General features: G+C 42.3%; 3 protein-coding genes across 3 annotated transcripts; all 3 read right to left on the bottom strand.

Annotated features, from left to right (window-relative positions):
* Positions 1–7844, bottom strand: cdk10 (cyclin-dependent kinase 10). Its single transcript, XM_053426871.1, has 13 exons — positions 7610–7844; positions 7129–7201; positions 6829–6900; positions 6612–6714; positions 6252–6333; positions 6044–6111; positions 5275–5327; positions 4400–4469; positions 4151–4210; positions 1450–1573; positions 1213–1352; positions 1061–1113; positions 1–949 (listed from the first exon to the last, which is right to left on the bottom strand). Exons 1-13 carry the CDS (start codon positions 7697–7699, stop codon positions 855–857), a joined length of 1083 nt encoding a protein of 360 aa, XP_053282846.1. The 5' UTR covers positions 7700–7844; the 3' UTR covers positions 1–854.
* A 3787-nt stretch (positions 7845–11631) lies between these two features.
* On the bottom strand, positions 11632–14533 carry LOC128444394 (tripartite motif-containing protein 16-like). Its single transcript, XM_053426869.1, has one exon. It carries the CDS (start codon positions 14310–14312, stop codon positions 12645–12647), a length of 1668 nt encoding a protein of 555 aa, XP_053282844.1. The 5' UTR covers positions 14313–14533; the 3' UTR covers positions 11632–12644.
* A 656-nt stretch (positions 14534–15189) lies between these two features.
* On the bottom strand, positions 15190–17657 carry LOC128444395 (tripartite motif-containing protein 16-like). The gene has a single exon (XM_053426870.1). It carries the CDS (start codon positions 17542–17544, stop codon positions 15877–15879), a length of 1668 nt encoding a protein of 555 aa, XP_053282845.1. The 5' UTR covers positions 17545–17657; the 3' UTR covers positions 15190–15876.
* Between the last annotated feature and the right edge of the window lie 1834 nt (positions 17658–19491).

Here is a 19491-nt window from a genome sequence, read left to right on the forward strand (position 1 = left end):
TGATTCTACTGACGAGGCCACAGTTTATTTACAGTTTATTTACAGTAAATTACAGTTTCAGGCTCTTAAAGGAAAAGTTCAACACCATAGAAACAAAGACTGTAAACAAAGATGCTTTACTTCCTGTCACTATCCAGAAATGAAGTAAAAGTATTTCAGATCAGCAGATGTATCCTCAATACGTCTTGGGTCCATTCCCACCTGAACCTAGAGCTGCCCTCTGTGTTAGGATCACAGGGGACAGATGTTAACTCCAGGTGTGAACAGGGCCTTGTTGGACAGAAGCAGGTGAACTGATAAAACTCAGATGACCTACAGCTCCACGATGTCCCTGAACACATCCTCCACAAACAGAATAAATGACTTCAAGGACACTTTGACACGGGAGCTGGTCACTGACGATCAGATCAGACCTGAGATCTGCTCTTACTTCCAGTTTCCCTCATGAATCAACAGATCTGGTTCCCGATGAATGATTTTGAAAACTCTCCACGCAGATCCAGATCCAGGTCGAGTCCGAGCGACTTCCTGCTTCACAGACTGATCGTTTTGATGTTCAGGTCCAAACGAGAGGAGAACACATCGGCCTGTTTGTAAAGTCCAGTTTCCTTCAAGCACAGACATTGGCAGCTTTATGGATTTAAGAACTGATCCAGAAGCATTGAAGATATTTATATTGTTCTGATAAGCAGGTCACAGTTCTACTGATCACTTCAGTCCGGCTCTGATCTGTGTGAATGTTTTGAATCTGAATCGTCCTTGATCCACTGAAACGTCCTGAGGAGCAGATCCAGGTTCCTCGTGTGGCCGGAGGAACCACGTCATCATCATCCTCTTCATCCTCTTCATCCTCTTCATACTTTGCTGCGTTTGCTGTGGCTCTCTGCTCGAGGAGCCGCTCGTTTGTTGCGATGGTGCGGGAAGGTGGGCATCAGCTCCGGTTCACAGGCTGCAGAGAGAAACAGACGTTAAGCAGCAGCAGCAGCAGAGAGGAGACGAGCAACTGACCCAGAGACACGTCTGTGCCTTTATATATACACAGTCTATGGTCTGTACTCACGGAGAGGCTTCTCTTTGAAGTACGAACTCTCCAAACTGTCTGTGGCTGTCGCTCTGCATCAGGGACAAAACAGAAAGAATCAGACAGAGTTTTAACTAGTGTGTGTGTGTGTGTGTGTGTGTGTGTGTGTGTGTGTGTGTGTGTGTGTGTACCTGCGCTGTGGGTTGTACATGAAGAGCAGGTTGAGCAGTCTGTGTCCAGCCTCAGACAACCAGGTGAACTTATTCTTCAGGTTGTTGTACGGCTGCTTCCTCAGACTGTACTGACCCACGAGGGGCAGCTGAGAGAAACCCTGAGACAGAAACACACACACAGAGAGACACACAATCCTCTATCACCATCAAACATCACAGACAGAGAGAGTCACGTGGTCACAGCTGGATTCTCACCGGCCAGATGTTTTCATTGGGCGTTCCCAGCAGCTGGACGACCAGGTCCACCTGCTGGATCTCAGAGGTTCCAGGCAGCAGAGGCTTGTGAGCCAGCAGCTCAGCCAGGATGCAGCCGACCGCCCTGCCACACACATCATGGACTCTTCATATCAACCGTTCATTCTCACAGAGAGAACATCGCTTTCAAAAATCAACAGATGCAGATTATAAAGTTTTTAGTTTTCCCTTAAAAGCATTTTCCCTCCTGGCTGCTGGACCTTTCTGTTAGAAATGCATAAAAACATGTTTGTGTGTGTTTATGTTTGTGTGTATGTATGTTTATGTGTGTGTATATTTGTGTGTGTGTATGTATGTGTGTATGTTTGTGTGTATGTTTGTGTGTATGTTTGTGTGTGTGTATGTATGTGTGTATGTACGTGTGTATGTATGTGTGTATGTATGTGTGTATGTTTGTGTGTGTATATGTTTGTGTGTGTGTATGTTTGTTGTGTATAAGTTTGTGTGTGTGTACGTTTGTGTGTGTATATGTTTGTGTATGTATGTTTGTGTGTGTATGTTTGTGTATGTGTGTATGTTTGTGTGTGTGTATGTTTGTGTGTGTGTGTATGTATGTATGTTTGTGTGTGTGTATGTATGTGTGTATGTATGTTTGTGTGTGTGTGTATGTTTGTGTGTGTGTGTATGTTTGTGTGTGTGTATGTTTGTGTCTATGTATGTATGTATGTATGTATGTATGTATGTATGTATGTTTGTGTGTGTGTATGTTTGTGTGTGTGTGTATGTTTGTGTGTGCGTGTGTTTGTGTGTGTGTATGTTTGTGTGTATGTTTGTATGTGTGTATGTTTGTGTGTATGTATGTTTGTGTGTTTGTATGTTTGTGTGTATGTATGTTTGTGTGTATGTATGTTTGTGTATGTATGTTTGTGTGTGTGTATGTATGTTTGTGTATGTATGTTTGTGTGTGTGTATGTAAGTTTGTGTGTATGTATGTTTGTGTGTATGTTTGTGTGTATGTATGTTTGTATGTTTGTATGTTTGTATGTTTGTGTGTATGTATGTTTGTGTGTATGTATGTTTGTGTATGTATGTTTGTGTGTGTGTATGTAAGTTTGTGTGTATGTATGTTTGTGTGTATGTTTGTGTATGTGTGTATGTATGTGTGTATGTTTGTGTGTGTATAGGTTTGTGTGTGTGTATGTTTGTGTGTGTATAAGTTTGTGTGTGTGTACGTTTGTGTGTGTATATGTTTGTGTATGTATGTTTGTGTGTGTATGTTTGTGTATGTGTGTATGTTTGTGTGTGTGTATGTTTGTGTGTGTGTGTATGTATGTATGTTTGTGTGTGTGTGTGTATGTATGTGTGTATGTATGTTTGTGTGTGTGTGTATGTTTGTGTGTGTGTGTATGTTTGTGTGTGTGTATGTTTGTGTCTATGTATGTATGTATGTATGTGTGTATGTTTGTGTGTGTGTATGTTTGTGTGTGTGTATGTTTGTGTGTGTGTATGTTTGTGTGTGTGTATGTTTGTGTGTGTGTATGTTTGTGTGTGTGTATGTTTGTGTGTGTGTATGTTTGTGTGTGTGTATGTTTGTGTGTGTGTATGTTTGTGTGTGTGTATGTTTGTGTGTGTGTATGTTTGTGTGTGTGTATGTTTGTGTGTGTGTATGTTTGTGTGTGTGTATGTTTGTGTGTGTGTATGTTTGTGTGTGTGTATGTTTGTGTGTGTGTATGTTTGTGTGTGTGTATGTTTGTGTGTCTGTATGTTTGTGTGTGTGTATGTTTGTGTGTGTGTATGTTTGTGTGTGTGTATGTTTGTGTGTGTGTATGTTTGTGTGTGTGTATGTTTGTGTGTGTGTATGTTTGTGTGTGTGTATGTTTGTGTGTGTGTATGTTTGTGTGTGTGTATGTTTGTGTGTGTGTATGTTTGTGTGTGTGTATGTTTGTGTGTGTGTGTGTTCGTGTGTGTGTGTGTTTGTGTGTGCGTGTGTTTGTGTGTGTGTATGTTTGTGTGTATGTTTGTATGTGTGTATGTTTGTGTGTATGTATGTTTGTGTGTTTGTATGTTTGTATGTTTGTGTGTATGTATGTTTGTGTGTATGTATGTTTGTGTATGTATGTTTGTGTGTGTGTATGTAAGTTTGTGTGTATGTATGTTTGTGTGTATGTTTGTGTGTATGTATGTTTGTGTGTTTGTATGTTTGTATGTTTGTATGTGTGTATGTTTGTGTGTATGTATGTTTGTGTGTTTGTATGTTTGTATGTTTGTGTGTATGTATGTTTGTGTGTATGTATGTTTGTGTGTATGTATGTTTGTGTATGTATGTTTGTGTGTGTGTATGTAAGTTTGTGTGTATGTATGTTTGTGTGTATGTTTGTGTGTATGTATGTTTGTGTGTTTGTATGTTTGTATGTTTGTATGTTTGTGTGTATGTATGTTTGTGTGTATGTATGTTTGTGTGTATGTATGTTTGTGTATGTATGTTTGTGTGTGTGTATGTAAGTTTGTGTGTATGTATGTTTGTGTGTATGTTTGTGTGTATGTATGTTTGTGTGTTTGTATGTTTGTGTGTATGTATGTTTGTATGTTTGTATGTTTGTATGTTTGTGTGTATGTATGTTTGTGTGTATGTATGTTTGTGTGTGTGTATGTTTGTGTGTATGTATGTTTGTGTGTATGTTTGTTACCATTAGACACTTACCACATGTCCAGAGCTGTAGTTTGGCTCTTGGTCCCTAGGAGGAGCTCTGGGCTTCTGTACCTGCAGACAGGTGACGGAGGAGGGAGAACATGTGACAAAGACCCGACCAGTCTGAGGTAATGGATCTAACACAGGTGGAGATTACTGGGAGGGATTAGAGGGAAGAGGCTGCACAGACAGAGCATTAGTGCGGGTTGGGAATGAGGCTAGAGGGACATTCACAGTTTACTGGTTCAAATGGACACTCACCACAGTGTGACCACTCTGGGGGTCATGGGCTGCTGTGGGATACCGTACATCCTGGCCAACCCGAAATCAGCTGCACACAGGAGGAAGAAAACAGGTCCAGTAAAACACCAGCAGCAACCTACTGGTGAACTTCCATTATCGACTCATGTGTTCAAAGGTTTAAAATCCACAGTGACAGAAAACAGGAAAGCAGCAAATGCACGGAAGGTTAACCAGTGAATATTTTTGCACATAAATAATAATGAATTAATTATGAAAATGTCTGTGATTTGTTTTCTGACATGTGACCAAACCATTAATCCATAAATCGAGGTTCCTGGATAAAATAATCTTAATCCAACATCGACTCTTTGTCTAAAAGGTTTTCAGGTTAATAATTTCACTCTGCTCTGATTGGCCAGCTGTAGTTTGATGTTAGATGTAAGTTTGATGACATTTAGGTTTGTAGTTGGTCTCTTTGTTTGTTTCATTTCATGATTGTTGTTTATTATGTTTTATGTTTTAGATCATTACCCAACAACTGAAACTAGTTCAGTGGAAAGTCTGAGCTCCTCTGTCCTTACTGACCCTAACCCTTGTTCCTGGAACTAGAATTTTAAAGGAATTCAATACTCATCCTCAACTTGACATCATATCACACATTTCCAACTTCTTTTACAATTTTTAGGATGTAGATTAACGTGCATATTTTACATTGTACAATAATTTGGATATGGGTAAAAATCAGTGGTTTAAATGTTGAGTGGGAGAGGAACACTTCTAGTTGAGAGGTCAGAGGTCAGGGGGTTGGTGCTCTGCAGTGTGTGAACACAGGTGTCATGTGATTACAGTGAGAGCTGAACACAGGAGGTCACGTGGGGACGGGGACGGCTCACCGATCTTCACGCAGCCTTTGTCTGTCATCAGCAGATTAGACACCTTCAGGTCCCTGATAACGAGATGAAGAGGATGATGAAGAGGATGATGAAGAGGATGATGAGGCAGATGCAGAAACGACAGAGGCTCAACGTGAAGCTGACTTCAACGTTTCCATGCAGGGACGGTCAAACAGTAATAAAGCTTTCATTCATTAAAAAAAAAAATTGTGCAGTAAAAGAGGCATTAATAATTTTATTAGCAGATTTATTTATTAATCTATAAATAAATAGAATAAATGATAACTGAATTAATCGATACTGATTCACCTTAATACTCATAACATCTACATAACATTTAAGGATTTTAGATGCTGTTAGCTGCTACACAAAATTATATTCTACACAACTCAGAAATATTTGCTCCATCATGCTCGACTGCGAACAGGCTGCAGACTAATGATCACAAGATTTCATATTAATTGAGTCTAATCTCTCAGTGAAATGTTCTCATCTATATTTGTCTGCTAGCTCGCGGATTAGCCATAATTTAGCCAAACAACCCCCCTTGTACCAACGAGCTGCTAGTGTTAGCTTCTGCCGTGTGTTTTCTATTCTGTCATGAATGTGAACGGCAGGGTGAGCAGACTAGAGGCTAAAGCTAGTTTGACAATGAGCCAACAGTAACAGATAGTTCAAATGTGTAAGTTGGTTCCTGTGCTGGTTCAGATATGAGTTTAATAAACAGAAGCTTTAGTTGCTTGGTTTCCAGTGAATGTGTGCGACTGACCTGTGTATAATAAAGTTGTGGTGGAGATACTCCAAACCTCGGAGCAGCTGTAGGACAATGCATTTCACCTGGAACAGAGAAAAGAAACTTCCATAAAAACCAAACCACTGCTGAAAATCCTTTAAATAAATCAATTCACACATTTAAATGAGTCTTCCATAGAAATGTCATCATAAAGAAATGAGATAAGAACTTCACTCCGTCCTACCTGAGCCTCAGAGAACGGTGTCTGCATGTTCTCCAGCAAACTGGCCAGGTCCTGTTCACAGTAACTCATCACCAGGAACAGACTGAACAGGAAACACACAAACAGTGTTAACATTCACTTCTCATGAGATTATCACGTTTCATTTCATGTTGATTTCATATAAGATGTGAGCTGTCAATGTCCAGATTCTAAAATAGTGACATATATTAATTTGAAAAATCGATTTAGAGCTGGGAAAAAATGTCACTGTCATTGCAGAATAATGGATCTTTGTGATTATTGATGGTTTTGTTGACTGAGTGTGTGTGATTGTGAGTGTGTGTGTGTGAGTCTGTGTGTGTGTGTGTGTGTGTGTGTGACCTCTCCAGCTGGCTGCCCACGACCACCTCCTTCAGTTCCACTATGTTGGGATGTCTCAGCCTCAGCAGCAGGGTGATCTCTCTCAGGCTGCTGATGGGGACGCCTGTCAGACAGCGGGCAGGGCACAGAGGACACAGTGAGATATTTAACATGTTGACACTGATGTTGTTGATTCCAGGTGAACACACACAAACCAGCGTTAAAGAAGTGGCCTCACCGTCTTTCTCTTTGTCCATTCGGACCTTTTTCAAAGCCACAATCTCATCGGACTTGGTGTCCCGGGCTCGGTCTGTGATCAGAAAGAGGAGCAGGTTATTTACAGCTCCAGGAAGCAGGCTTGAAACTCTGGGTTTTCTGTTCCAGAGGCTGAGAAACCACAAACTGCAGCTTCTCATCCCTGGAGCCTTCAAGCCAGAGTCCAGGGTTGAATCAGAGTTTGTAGAAACCTGCTTGTTTGAACATAAATCTGATGTTTCCCAGTCCCACAGATCTCCAGTGTGTGACGTGAACAACTCACACACGATGCCGTAGGTTCCTTCTCCAATCCGGTTGAACTTCTCAAACTCTCGGACGCTCCTGCAGCTTCCGAACTGAAACAGAAGGAAACGAGGAGGACACGTCACAGAGGTTCCCTCATCTTCTCCTCCAGGGTTCTACTGAAGGTTCAGAGCAGGACCATCACTGAGGAATCCCACATGTTCACGTGAGCACCTGGAGCTGACGTGATAAACCACGTGGTTGGGACCTGTGCAGTGGGTCCTGATGTAGGAACATGGGATTATGATAAACAGATTATTAACCCAGTGATACTGTGAAGCTTCACAACGAGTTATAGAACAAACCGCTGTTTGAATGACGACCCCAGTGTGTGTGTGTCAGGATTGTGATGAAGTTGAACACACAACTCGCTTCACGGTGCACACGTTCCCTCCCCCCTGCTGCAGCAGAACGAGTCCCCACATCGGACTCGTTCCCCGGCGGAGCAGTCCTCCTCTTACCCGGTCGCTCTGAGGCACCGTGAAGGTCTGGTTGTTCTTGATGGACTTCAGCCTGATCCGGTCCGGTTCTTCTTCTCCTGCGGCCTCCATCTTTACCTCAAAAGGTCGTTTCAGCTTCAGAGGGAAACACAAACGTCGGTTAAAGCGTCAACTCGAAACACTTGAGGGCGCCGCCATTTTGTTTTGTTTTGTTTTTAGCCCCCGAGAACACGAGCAACCTCTTCTTCTTCATCGGTGTTTTACGGTAGTTAGTATCCTGTTATGAACAACACTGCCCCGCCACAGCCCAGTGGCCGGTTAGTGAAGTTCATTTTAATCCTCAGTAAATCAAGTGGAAGATAAATTATTAAAATAATATTTTTTTTCAATTTGATGACGCTTCAGCTACAAGAAGTCCCAACACGTGTAAATCTTATTACATTTCCAAGGCTGTGAATATAACAATACTTGGGTTGAAAACGACTTTCACCTTTGATTCCCAGTTGACCTCGTGTGACAGGAGGTTTCCAGTCACTGCCTGGTCACTGGTTTCTTCCCCACCACGAAGGGGGAGGAGGCCGGCCTCCGCTCTTTGATGGAGTCGGCTAGCGTCATGGTGGAGGTGGAGACATGGAGGTTCTCTCGGGACGGAGCCGTGATGAGGATGGCAGGAGGACGTGGAGACGAGTCCACTGAATCCGATTCAGAGTGGTTGCAGGGCTGTGATGGGGGGGGGCTCTCTGTAACTGAGATCAGAGACACACACGTTGGGTTGGACAGGTATATGGACTACATGTAAATATGTATGTCTTCCACATAGTGAAGCTCAGTACAGCAAAGATCTCTCAGCTGGAAGGATTGTGTTGTTTATGCCATGTTTGTGTGTGTGAACAAAATAACTGACGACACATTGACACATTTTCACAACTTGGAAGAAATATTACTGGGGAGTTGACAACCAGATGATTAACCATTGAAACCAGTAAGACAAAGGTCAATGGTCAATGGAAATATGGTCTGAAAAACACATTATCTAAGAAATCTCCACAAATTATCGACATTCTTATACTAAAAATCATAAAAGCTTATATTGATCAGAAAGTGATTCAATTACGTCAATATGATGTCACTATGAAATTGTACAGTTACAGTATAAGTTAGCGTTACTTCACAGGGGTAAACAGCCTGTAGGGTGTAAGTCGTCCTAGGGTTAGGTTTCATTTGTCTGAAGGATGATTCACATTCATAGGAAAGTTGTTTTCTACCTTCACCAGAACTTCTCCTCTCTTTTAATTCCTCATATAAACGGACCTGCAGGTCAGGTGAGGTGAACCTGAGAGGATTTCCAGCAGTGTGCGTGTGTGTGCATGTGTGATGTCAGAGTGTGTGTGTTTGAAACGCAACAGCACCTTTTAAATTGGATTGTGCTACTTTCTCAAGAGCATTACAGCCGTGTCGACATCACATCCATGCACGATGGAGCAGAAACACTTTCTCACCTGCTTGAATCAAAACAGGCTCCAGAGATCTTTATGGTTCTGAACTGAACTGAACTGTGGTGGAGGTGAGGCCCGGACAAACTGCACCACCCAACAGGGTCATGAGGACGGATTAGAGAACTGATAATAGTGGAGCTGCTTGGTCGGCATGATTTAACTGAGCCCGGATCAGTAATGATGCTCTGAACACCCAGAGTGAGGGAGCTGACAAATGGGAGTGATGGGTTATTGCTACACTTATGTATATATATATACATATCAGAATCAGAATCAGAATGTATTTATTGCAAAGTACGTTTACACCTACGAGGAATTTGCTCTGGTTATTGGTGCATACAATAGAACATATACATGTATAGCAGCTGAAGACTGTAAATTATCTTGGCTGCATTTTATACATACACTTATTAGGTTAAAATCAATCACCAAGATAAATACATTTGTTTCTCTCAAGAAAAGTCGCTTTTCATTAGATGATTTCCAGAAATAATTTATACAAATTAAAAACATTTCTAAAAAAGCATATTTTAGACAAAATTTCCTAGTTTTTAATATCAAATTTAAGGTAAACTATGCACATTAAAAATGTTTTGTCAGTCTTGTGATTCTCATCGTTCCCCCACGACACCCGAGGTGATTATGGGAGATTAGTGAGAACATCCGTTAACAGCAGCACAGGAAACACGGCAACATGTGCATGGACATGTTTATATGAACAAGCTCAAATTAATATCATTTATGAGCTTCAACCAAATCCAGAGATAATGAGCCTCATGTGTCTCCATCACTATTTGGAAGTCAGGAGCAGAAAAGTTCAGGAACCTCTTCTCAAGCTCATTTTGATGATGCATTGCCATCTCCTGGTCCAATGAATTATCACAACAACTTATTAGCAGATGATTAAGTATGTGGTGATGAGAGTTATAATCAAAGATCCATCAACAGATCCTGCACATAAAACAAATGATGTGGGAATAAAAAGAATAATTCACATTAAGATGTTGCAGTGTTACAAAATTATTATTTGTCATTGTCAATGTTTGAAGACAGAGCAGCTGGACAGATTTCAGATCTTTTCTACTAAAAGGAATAAATGAGCAGAACAGGTGGAATAACTCATCCACAGATTCATCTGAGAGGCAGGTTGAAAGTGACCTCAAAGAAAAACTACAAATCCCAATCACTCATCTCAGAGGACCCGTGTCTGACATCGACTACAATAAGAGGTGATTCATATTATTACACATTAGAATTATTCTGATGCTCATAAACTTTGTTAGCTCAGGTCTTATTACTGATTAAAAACACTGTGGCTGATTATCGTAAACAGAAAGACAGACTTCACATCACATGTGTGTGCTGGGTCAACCTGAACTTAAACATTCCCAGAGCACAGTGAAGGATCCAGGTCAAATCCACTTTAAATCCACACTGACTCATCAATTAATCCTCATAACGTGTCTGATGCTGCAGCTTCCTCCTGACGATGATCTGAGGTGTGAGCAGATCTCCTACCTGGTGTTTTCCTCTGACTGGGTCCAGACCCCATCAGGCTTCAGCTCTGTGCAGGTCCACATGCATGACGCTCACATGTTGGTTTGTTTTGTTTCAGTTTATGTTGAAGCAGATTCAGAGTCTGTGTCTGAGATCCTGTGACACGTCTGAGCCAATCGTCCTCTCCCTCCCTGTGTCCGTCCCCCCCTCTGTCTGGTGAGACACTAATCCAGCAGCAGCAGTAAGAGAGACTGGATTTAAAGGGCGAACGAGGGTAACGCCTTCAAACCCTGACTTTATTATGAGAAAAGTCTATAAACGATTCCTATGAACAATATGTTTGCTTCTAGGGGAAGTTCTCCTCACTTAAGTTTAGTAGTTTTTGATACAATTATTATAATTTGGTGACTTTTTGCACAGTGTTTGACTTTTACTCGTACTGAACCTCTGTACTTCTTAAGTTCTGAAACCCTGTATGTGTGTTTTTAACATCCAGTGTGTAAGATTTCGGAGAAAGGATCTATGGCAGAACAATAGTTGTTTTCTTTACTCTAGAATGGGCCTTTGATATTTCAATATTTTATATTACTCTTTATTTACACCAGGAGCAGGTCCTCTCAATGGAGGCAGCCATGTTTTTTGTACTGTGGCCCAGACTGGACAAACTAAACCTTTGGAGTTTTAATGACAACTGAAGGTTTCTACTCATTCTCCTTTAAGTTTGGAAGGGGGGGGGGGGGGGGGGTGAGATGAGGGATATATGTATGGAAAGATATAAGTTATGAACATAACTATGGATCTATTAGATTAGATCTATTAGATGACCGTCACCTTCTCTTGTAGCTCAGCTCTTCTATTGTGGATATATAGCCTCGAGGGGGGAGATGAGGGCATAATTAAAGGTTAAAGGTCATGGTGACGTCATCCTTATGTTTCATAGATCCATAGTTATAGTCATAAGTTATGTTTGTGGAGTTTCAGGAGGAGAACTGCTTCAGGTATTCAGGTTTCACTTTGTCTCCATCAGCTTTGAATGAAGACACAAGAACCGACTGGATTTATTCTTTATTTCAAATTTCAGCTTCTTCACACATAAGATTGTATTGCTTTAAACATATATAAGAGATTTAAATGAATATAGACATGTATAAGAAACACATGTGATGAGAGCTGCAGAACAAACCCTCAGGGACTCGATCAGGACACTCTCCAGTGGACCTGCTGGTTCAGATCAGGAAAATCAGAAAGAACAGAAACCTACGCAGCAGCAGATCAATATGCACGTTCACTAAATATGTAAATACAATGAGGACGAGTGGATTCATACTTTACAGAGATGAGACGTGATGAAAACAAACCAGGTTCCACTTTTACAACTTTACCTGCTATACAGGTAAAATTTGATTGATTGATTGATTGATTGATTGATTGATTGATTGATTGATATTCCTATATATTTATATATATATATATGTTTTTGCTGTTTTTATAATATAAATACAGTTTATATTTTGTTGTACTATCCACTCCATAACAAAATCACTTTAATACTGGACACTGACACAATCACATCATTGCATTCCATAACTGTATCTGCATATATGTTCTCCGTATGTGATATATGTGATGTATGTGATTTATGTATATATGTCAGTGATGTGTTAAGTGTACAAGCTACTGGATGATCTGAATTTCCCTCGGGATTAATAAAGTATCCATCTATTTATCTATCTATCTATCTTGATGAGGATCAGGATCAACACAGGGTCTAAAACAACACACAACCTGATTACTTTGATTTAGAAAACTAACCCTAACCCTAACCCTAACAACATTAGATACTTCAAACACATTCATATCAGTATACTTAAAGATTTATGTGTATACAAAGTGAGAAGTAAATATGTATGATAAAGGAAGGTCAGTGTTTGATTGACAGCTGATCTCTGTACGGAGCAGAAACGTCACCACGACGAACTTTGATCAACAAACATGGAGACAAGAGAAGTTAAAGATTTACACACAGAATCTAAATCACTGCTTTTAATGACTCGAGTCTATTTTTAACACAACTCTGCTGTGTCTCCATCATCATAAACCCCAACTCCAGCATAGAGAGGCTGAGTGAACGTGGTCTGGACTCTGTGGAGGAGATTCATGGAGCCAGTGACGCTGTAGAAGGACAGAACACCTGCACTGGGATCCAGGTACACTCCTACTCTGGAGGACCAAGGACCTGACACTGATCTCTTGTTTCTGTTGTAACAAAAGTTAAAACAGTTTTCATCACAAAATAAAGACCAAGATCTATCATTTGATCCAAATTCACATTGACGTGAGCCTCCTGCTCTTCTGATGTTCTTGTATGTGACTGCTACTTCAACTCTTCCTCCTCTGCTCATCTTCACCTCCCAGTAACAACGTCCAGTCAGACTCTCTCTACTCAGGACCTGAGGCCAATCAGTGAATCTGTCTGGGTGATAAGAATAAAACTCATCTTCACTCACACGTGTTACTTTTCTGTTTCCCTCAGATAATAACAGACATACGTGTGCTGTGTTTGGATCCAGAGTGATTTCCTGTGAATATCTTAAGAAGTCAGCTCTGGTCTCTGGCTCTGGTTGTGGAGGTAAAACATTCACTTGAGACACAATCTGTAAACTCTTTGTCTCTTTCTCACTCAGAATGTCCTGTAGTCGACCTCTGACCTGGGACACAGCTGCTGTCACGTCCTCAAAGTTCCTCAGAGGACGGATCCTGATGCTGGATGAGTGTGTAGATCCACTGAGTGGTGACAGTGAGGGGTAGTTGTGTAGAAACTGGTTGTGATCCTCTGTGTCTGAGAGCTGCTTCAGTTCATGGTCTTTCCTCTTCAGCTCAGTGATCTCCTGCTCCAGTCTCTCCTGAAGCTCTCTGACTCGACTCACTTCAGTTTCCTGCTGGGATCTGATCTGCTGCTTCACATCAGAGCTTCTTTTCTGCAGCAGACGGATCATCTCAGTGAAGATCTCCTCACTGTCCTTCACTGCTTTATCAGCAGAGCCATTGAGGGCCTCCTCCTCCTGTTGAAGCAGCTTCAGGTCTTTCTCTGTGTCCTGGACTCTCTGCTGGATGGTTTGTCTCCTCAGCCCGAGCTCTCTCTGCCTCTCAGTCCTTTCTGCTGCAGCTGACACTGTGTCGTGGTCTTTATGTTCATCCACAGAGCAGAGATAACAGATACACTGCTGATCAGTGCGGCAGAACATCTTCATCACCTCGTCGTGACGAGAGCAGATGTTCTCCTGGAGCTTCTCCGAGGGCTCCACCAGCTTGTGCCTCTTAAAAGGAGCTAACTGAAGATGAGGCTGGAGGTGTTTTTCACAATAAGAGGCCAAACAATTCAAACAGGACTTGAGAGCTTTCAGTTTCCCCACAGTGCAGAGATCACAGGCCACATCTTCAGGTCCAGCATAGCAGTGATCAGCAGGAGCAGCTTGGAGTCCAGTCTTCTTCAGCTCCTCCACCAAATCAGCTAACATGGTGTTTTTCCCCAGGACAGGCCTCGGTGTGAAGGTCTGTCTACACTGAGGACAGCTGTAGCTTCCTCTCTCCTCCCCTTTGTCCCAGTGGGTGTTAATACAGCTCCTACAGTAGCTGTGTCCACAGCCAGTAGTCACCGGATCCTTCAGTAGATCCAGACAGATCGAACAGCAGAATCTTTCTCTGTCCAGTTGATTTTCTTGCTGCGCCATTTCAGCTGCTGCCAGAGACTGAAGAACAGTTTCACTTCCTCTGAACAGAAACAGATCTCTGCTCCTCCCCCTCTCGTTCACTCCCTGCAGTGACTCAGCTCCCACTGCTCTCAGCCTGTTGTTCACTGGTTCTTACACATACACATCTGTGAAGGGAGGAGACACAGACATGTCCTGACTGGGAGGAGCTGGTTGTGGGTTTTGATCTGTGTCATCACATCTCAAAGTGAAGAGTTGCACTGGGAACGGTCACATTCAGCTCACAACAGCTCAGGTTGTAAGATTCACATTCTTGAAGAATGTGAATCTTTGAAGAATGTGAATCTTACAAACTGAGCTGTTGTGAGCTGAATGTGACCGTTCCCAGTGCAAATCTTCACTTTGAGATGTGATGACACAGATCAAAACCCACAACCAGCTCCTCCCAGCAGCACATGCAGCCAGAGATGATACAGACTCACAGCAAAGTTAATGGAGTTCTGAAGAAGAACAATGACAAAGAGCAAAGGAACCACGTCAACAACTGTTCAGCTTCCATCAAAGAAGATGATAAACGGCTCAAACTGTTTCTATATAATACAAGTGACACCAAAGCGTTATTTCTCCACTTCTTTAAATCTGTGTGATGAACTCTCTTCATCCACTGAGATCACAAACAAGATCTGGGGTTTGAAAATCAGCGAGTGGAAGAAAACTTTGCTAATTTCTCTCGATCAAGCTGTTTTAGTGCAGAAAAGCTGCAAAGACAGAGACTGAACATGAAAACTGAGGTTTGTGGAGTTTCAGGAGGAAACTGCCTCAGTTCTTCTCTCACAGGAGTTTCACTTTGTCTCCATCAGCTTTGAATGAGATCCTGGAATGAAGACACAACAACCGACTGGATTTATTCTTTATTTCAACTTTCAGCTTCTTCACACATTAGATTTTTATTGCTTTAAACATATGAGATTTAAATGTAAATAGACATGTATAAGAAACACATGTGATGAGAGCAGCAGAACAAACCCTCAGAGGGACTCGATCAGGACACTCTCCAGTGGACCAGCTGGTTCAGATCAGGAAAATCAGAAAGAACAGAAACCTACGCAGCAGCAGATCAATATGCACGTTCACTAAACATGAAAATACAATGAGGACGAGAGGATTCACACTTTACTGAGATGAGCCGTGATAAAAACAAACCAGGTTCCACATTTACAATGTGACCAAACATCCAATAACACATGTGGAAAAGAAGAGAACAAAGAATCAGCTCATTGATGAGGATCAGGATCAACATAGGTTCTAAAACATCAAAACCTGATTTCTACATTGATTCAAAAAACAACAGCAACATCAGTTCTTTCAAACACATTCATGTCAGTGTAATTATAGATTTCTGTCTTTACAAAGTGAGATTAAATATGTGTGATAAAGAAAGGTCAGTGTTTGATTGACAGCTGATCTCTGTGCGGAGCAGAAACGTCACCATGATGAACTTTGATCAACAAACATGGAGACAAGAGAAGTTAAAGATTAACACAGAATCTAAATCACTGCTTTTAATGACTCTAGTCTATTTGAGTTAACAGAACTCAGCTGAGTCTCCATCCTCATAAACCCCAACTCCAGCATAGAGAGGCTGAGTGAACGTGGTCTGGACTCTGTGGAGGAGATTCATGGAGCCAGTGACGCTGTAGAAGGACAGAACACCTGCACTGGGATCCAGGTACACTCCTACTCTGGAGGACCAAGGACCTGACACTGGAGTCCTGATATTCTTGTAACAAAAGTCATAACTGTTTCCATCACAATATAAAGACCAAGATCTATCATTTGATCCAAATTCACATTGACGTGAGCGTCCTGCTCTTCTGATATTCTTGTATGTGACTGCTACATTAACTGCTCCTCCTCTGCTCATCTTCACCTCCCAGAAACAAGGTCCAGTCAGACTCTCTCTACTCAGGACCTGAGCCCAATAAGTGAATCTGTCTCGGTGATTATAATAAAACTCATCTTCACTCATGCGTGTTACTTTTGTGTTTCCCTCAGATAATAACAGACATACGTGTGCTGTGTTTGGATCCAGTGTGATTTCCTGTGAATATCTTAAGAAGTCAACTCTGTTCTTCATCTCTGGTTGTGGAGGTAAAACATCCACTTGAGACACAATCTGTAAACTCTCTGTCTCTTTCTCACTCAGAATGTCCTGTAGTCGACCTCTGACCTGGGACACAGCTGCTGTTATGTCCTCAAAGTCCCTCAGAGGACGGATCCTGATGCTGGATGAGTGTGTAGATCCACTGAGTGGTGACAGTGAGGGGTAGTTGTGTAGAAGCTGGTTGTGATCCTCTGTGTCTGAGAGCTGCTTCAGTTCCTGGTCTTTCCTCTTCAGCTCAGTGATCTCCTGCTCCAGTCTCTCCTGAAGCTCTCTGACTCGACTCACTTCAGTTTCCTGCTGGGATCTGATCTGCTGCTTCACATCAGAGCTTCTTTTCTCCAGCAGACGGATCATCTCAGTGAAGATCTCCTCACTGTCCTCCACTGCTTTATCAGCAGAGCCATTGAGGGCCTCCTCCTCCTGTTGAAGCAGCTTCAGGTCTTTCTCTGTGTCCTGGACTCTCTGCTGGATTGTTTGTCTCCTCAGCCCGAGCTCTCTCTGCCTCTCAGTCCTTTCTGCTGCAGCTGACACTGTGTCGTGGTCTTTATGTTCATCCACAGAGCAGAGATAACAGATACACTGCTGATCAGTGCGGCAGAACATCTTCATCACCTCGTCGTGACGAGAGCAGATGTTCTCCTGGAGCTTCTCCGAGGGCTCCACCAGCTTGTGCTTCTTCAATGGAGCTGCCTGAAGATGAGGCTGGAGGTGTTTTTCACAATAAGAGGCCAAACAATTCAAACAGGACTTGAGAGCTTTCAGTTTTCTCCCAGTGCAGAAATCACAGGCCACATCTTCAGGTCCAGCATAGCAGTGATCAGCAGGAGCAGCTTGGAGTCCAGTCTTCTTCAGCTCCTCCACTAAATCAGCTAACATGGTGTTTTTCACCAGGACAGGCCTCGGTATGAAGGTCTGTCTACACTGAGGACAGCTGTAGCTTCCTCTCTCCTCCCCTTTGTCCCAGTGGGTGTTAATACAGCTCTTACAGTAGCTGTGTCCACAGCCAGTAGTCACCGGATCCTTCAGTAGATCCAGACAGATCGAACAGCAGAATCTTTCTCCATCCAGTTGAACTTCTTGCTGCGCCATTTCAGCTGCTGCCAGAGACTGAAGAACAGTTTCACTTCCTCTGAATATTAACAGATCTCTGCTCCTCCCCCTCTCGTTCACTCCCTGCAGTGACTCAGCTCCCACTGCTCTCAGCTTGTTGTTCACTGGTTCTTACACGTACACATATGTGAAGGGAGGAGACACAGACATGTCCTGACTGGGAGGAGCTGGTTGTGGGTTTTGATCTGTGTCATCAAATCTCAAAGTGAATATTTGCACTGGAAACGGTCACATTCAGCTCACAACAGCACTGGTTGTAAGATTCACATTCTTCAAAGTTTCCAGAAAAGTTAACAAATCTTTTCAACGGAATAAAAACCAACTTACAAAGTATAAAAACACTACAGGTGACAGAAATGTTGTCGTTACCACATTTTAAAAACTAGAATTAGATCAAATCGTGGTTTGATAACAGCAGGTTTGAAGTTTGGATTTAAAGGAAGCTTCTGACTCAGCCTGCTTTATTTCCTCAGGTTGTTTCAGAGACTCAGACTCTTGTTTCTAAATCTCTGTCCCCCTCAGTGTGAAGCTGAGCTGTCACAAGAGCACATGCAGCCAGAGATGATACAGACTCACAGCAGAGTTAATGGAGTTCTGAAGAAGAACAATGACAAAGAGCAAAGGAACCACGTGAACAACTGTTCAGCTTCTATCAAAGAAGATGATAAACTGCTCAAACTGTTTCTATATAATACAAGTGACACCAGACCGTTCTTTCTGTTCTGAACCAGTTGGATGAAGTTTGTCTGTGACGGAGCAAAGAGTCGATACCAGTTGTCAGGAACCTGATCCTGAGTATTTTAACAGTTAACTGTTTTAACTCTGCTGAAATTAAAAAAATCTCTTAAAGCAGCTAAGTTTATTTTGTGGGTTAAACTTCGGACAAATTTGGGGTCAAGAAGTTTGGATCAAGTCTGGATTCAAACTGTACGACCCAGGAGCGTCTGTCCGTGAGGTGACGACGTGAAACACTGAAGCAACACCACAAACTCGCTGGGAAGTTTCATCCTCATGTTTCAAAACATCACAATATCTCCAACATGTGGCTTGTGTGTAAGGACTCAACTCCACGTCTTCACCCTGAAACTTCACCAAACAGTTATTTCTCCACTTCTTTAAATCTGTGTGACGATCTCTCTTCATCCACTGAGATCACAAACAGGATCTGGGTTTTGAAAATCAGCAAGTGGAAGAAAACTTTGCTGATTTCACTTCCTCTGAATAGATCTCTGCTCCTTCTGCTCTAAGCAGCAATATGGTCTGATAGGCAACACTGTTTAAAGGCAGCTAGCTTCCCTTCTTGGTGAACAAAGGCAATTTTGGCTGTTTACAGTCATATGCGAGCTGAGAGCTGAAGACGTCTCGTTCCTGCTCAACTACAAGGCTCCAGTGGAACGAGTCCAGCAGCGCCCCCTGCTGGATGATCCACAGCTGGCCTCAGGAGCTCTGATAGACAGGACCAAACATCTGGGCAACCTGAGCTTCAACATCTGGAACAAGATGAAGGACGTGGTCTCCTACAGTCTTGACAGTACTCGACCTGTCTGAAGATCTGACCAGTTTGAGACGAGGAGAGGAACAGAAGCTTCCTGACAATCCAGAGAGGTTTGATCATTACCTCTCAGTCCTGGGATCTGAGGGTTTTAACTCAGGAACTCACATCTGGGACGTCCTGGTTGGAGACAGTAGAAGCTGGTTCCTGGGTGTATCAGAAGAGTCTGTCCAGAGGAAGGGAGAAAAACTGTCTGGTTTATGGAGAATATGGTTCTATGCAGAAAATACTCAGCAGTGTCACTATCAGGATCATCTTTTCTCTCTGTTCAGAAGATCCAGAGGATCAGAGTGAAACTGGACTGGAACAGAGGAGAACTGTCGTTCTCTGATCTTGATACTAACAAACACACTCACACCTTCACACACACTTTC

Source organism: Pleuronectes platessa, chromosome 7 (genome assembly GCF_947347685.1).
Source record: "Pleuronectes platessa chromosome 7, fPlePla1.1, whole genome shotgun sequence".
Classification (NCBI taxonomy): domain Eukaryota; kingdom Metazoa; phylum Chordata; class Actinopteri; order Pleuronectiformes; family Pleuronectidae; genus Pleuronectes; species Pleuronectes platessa.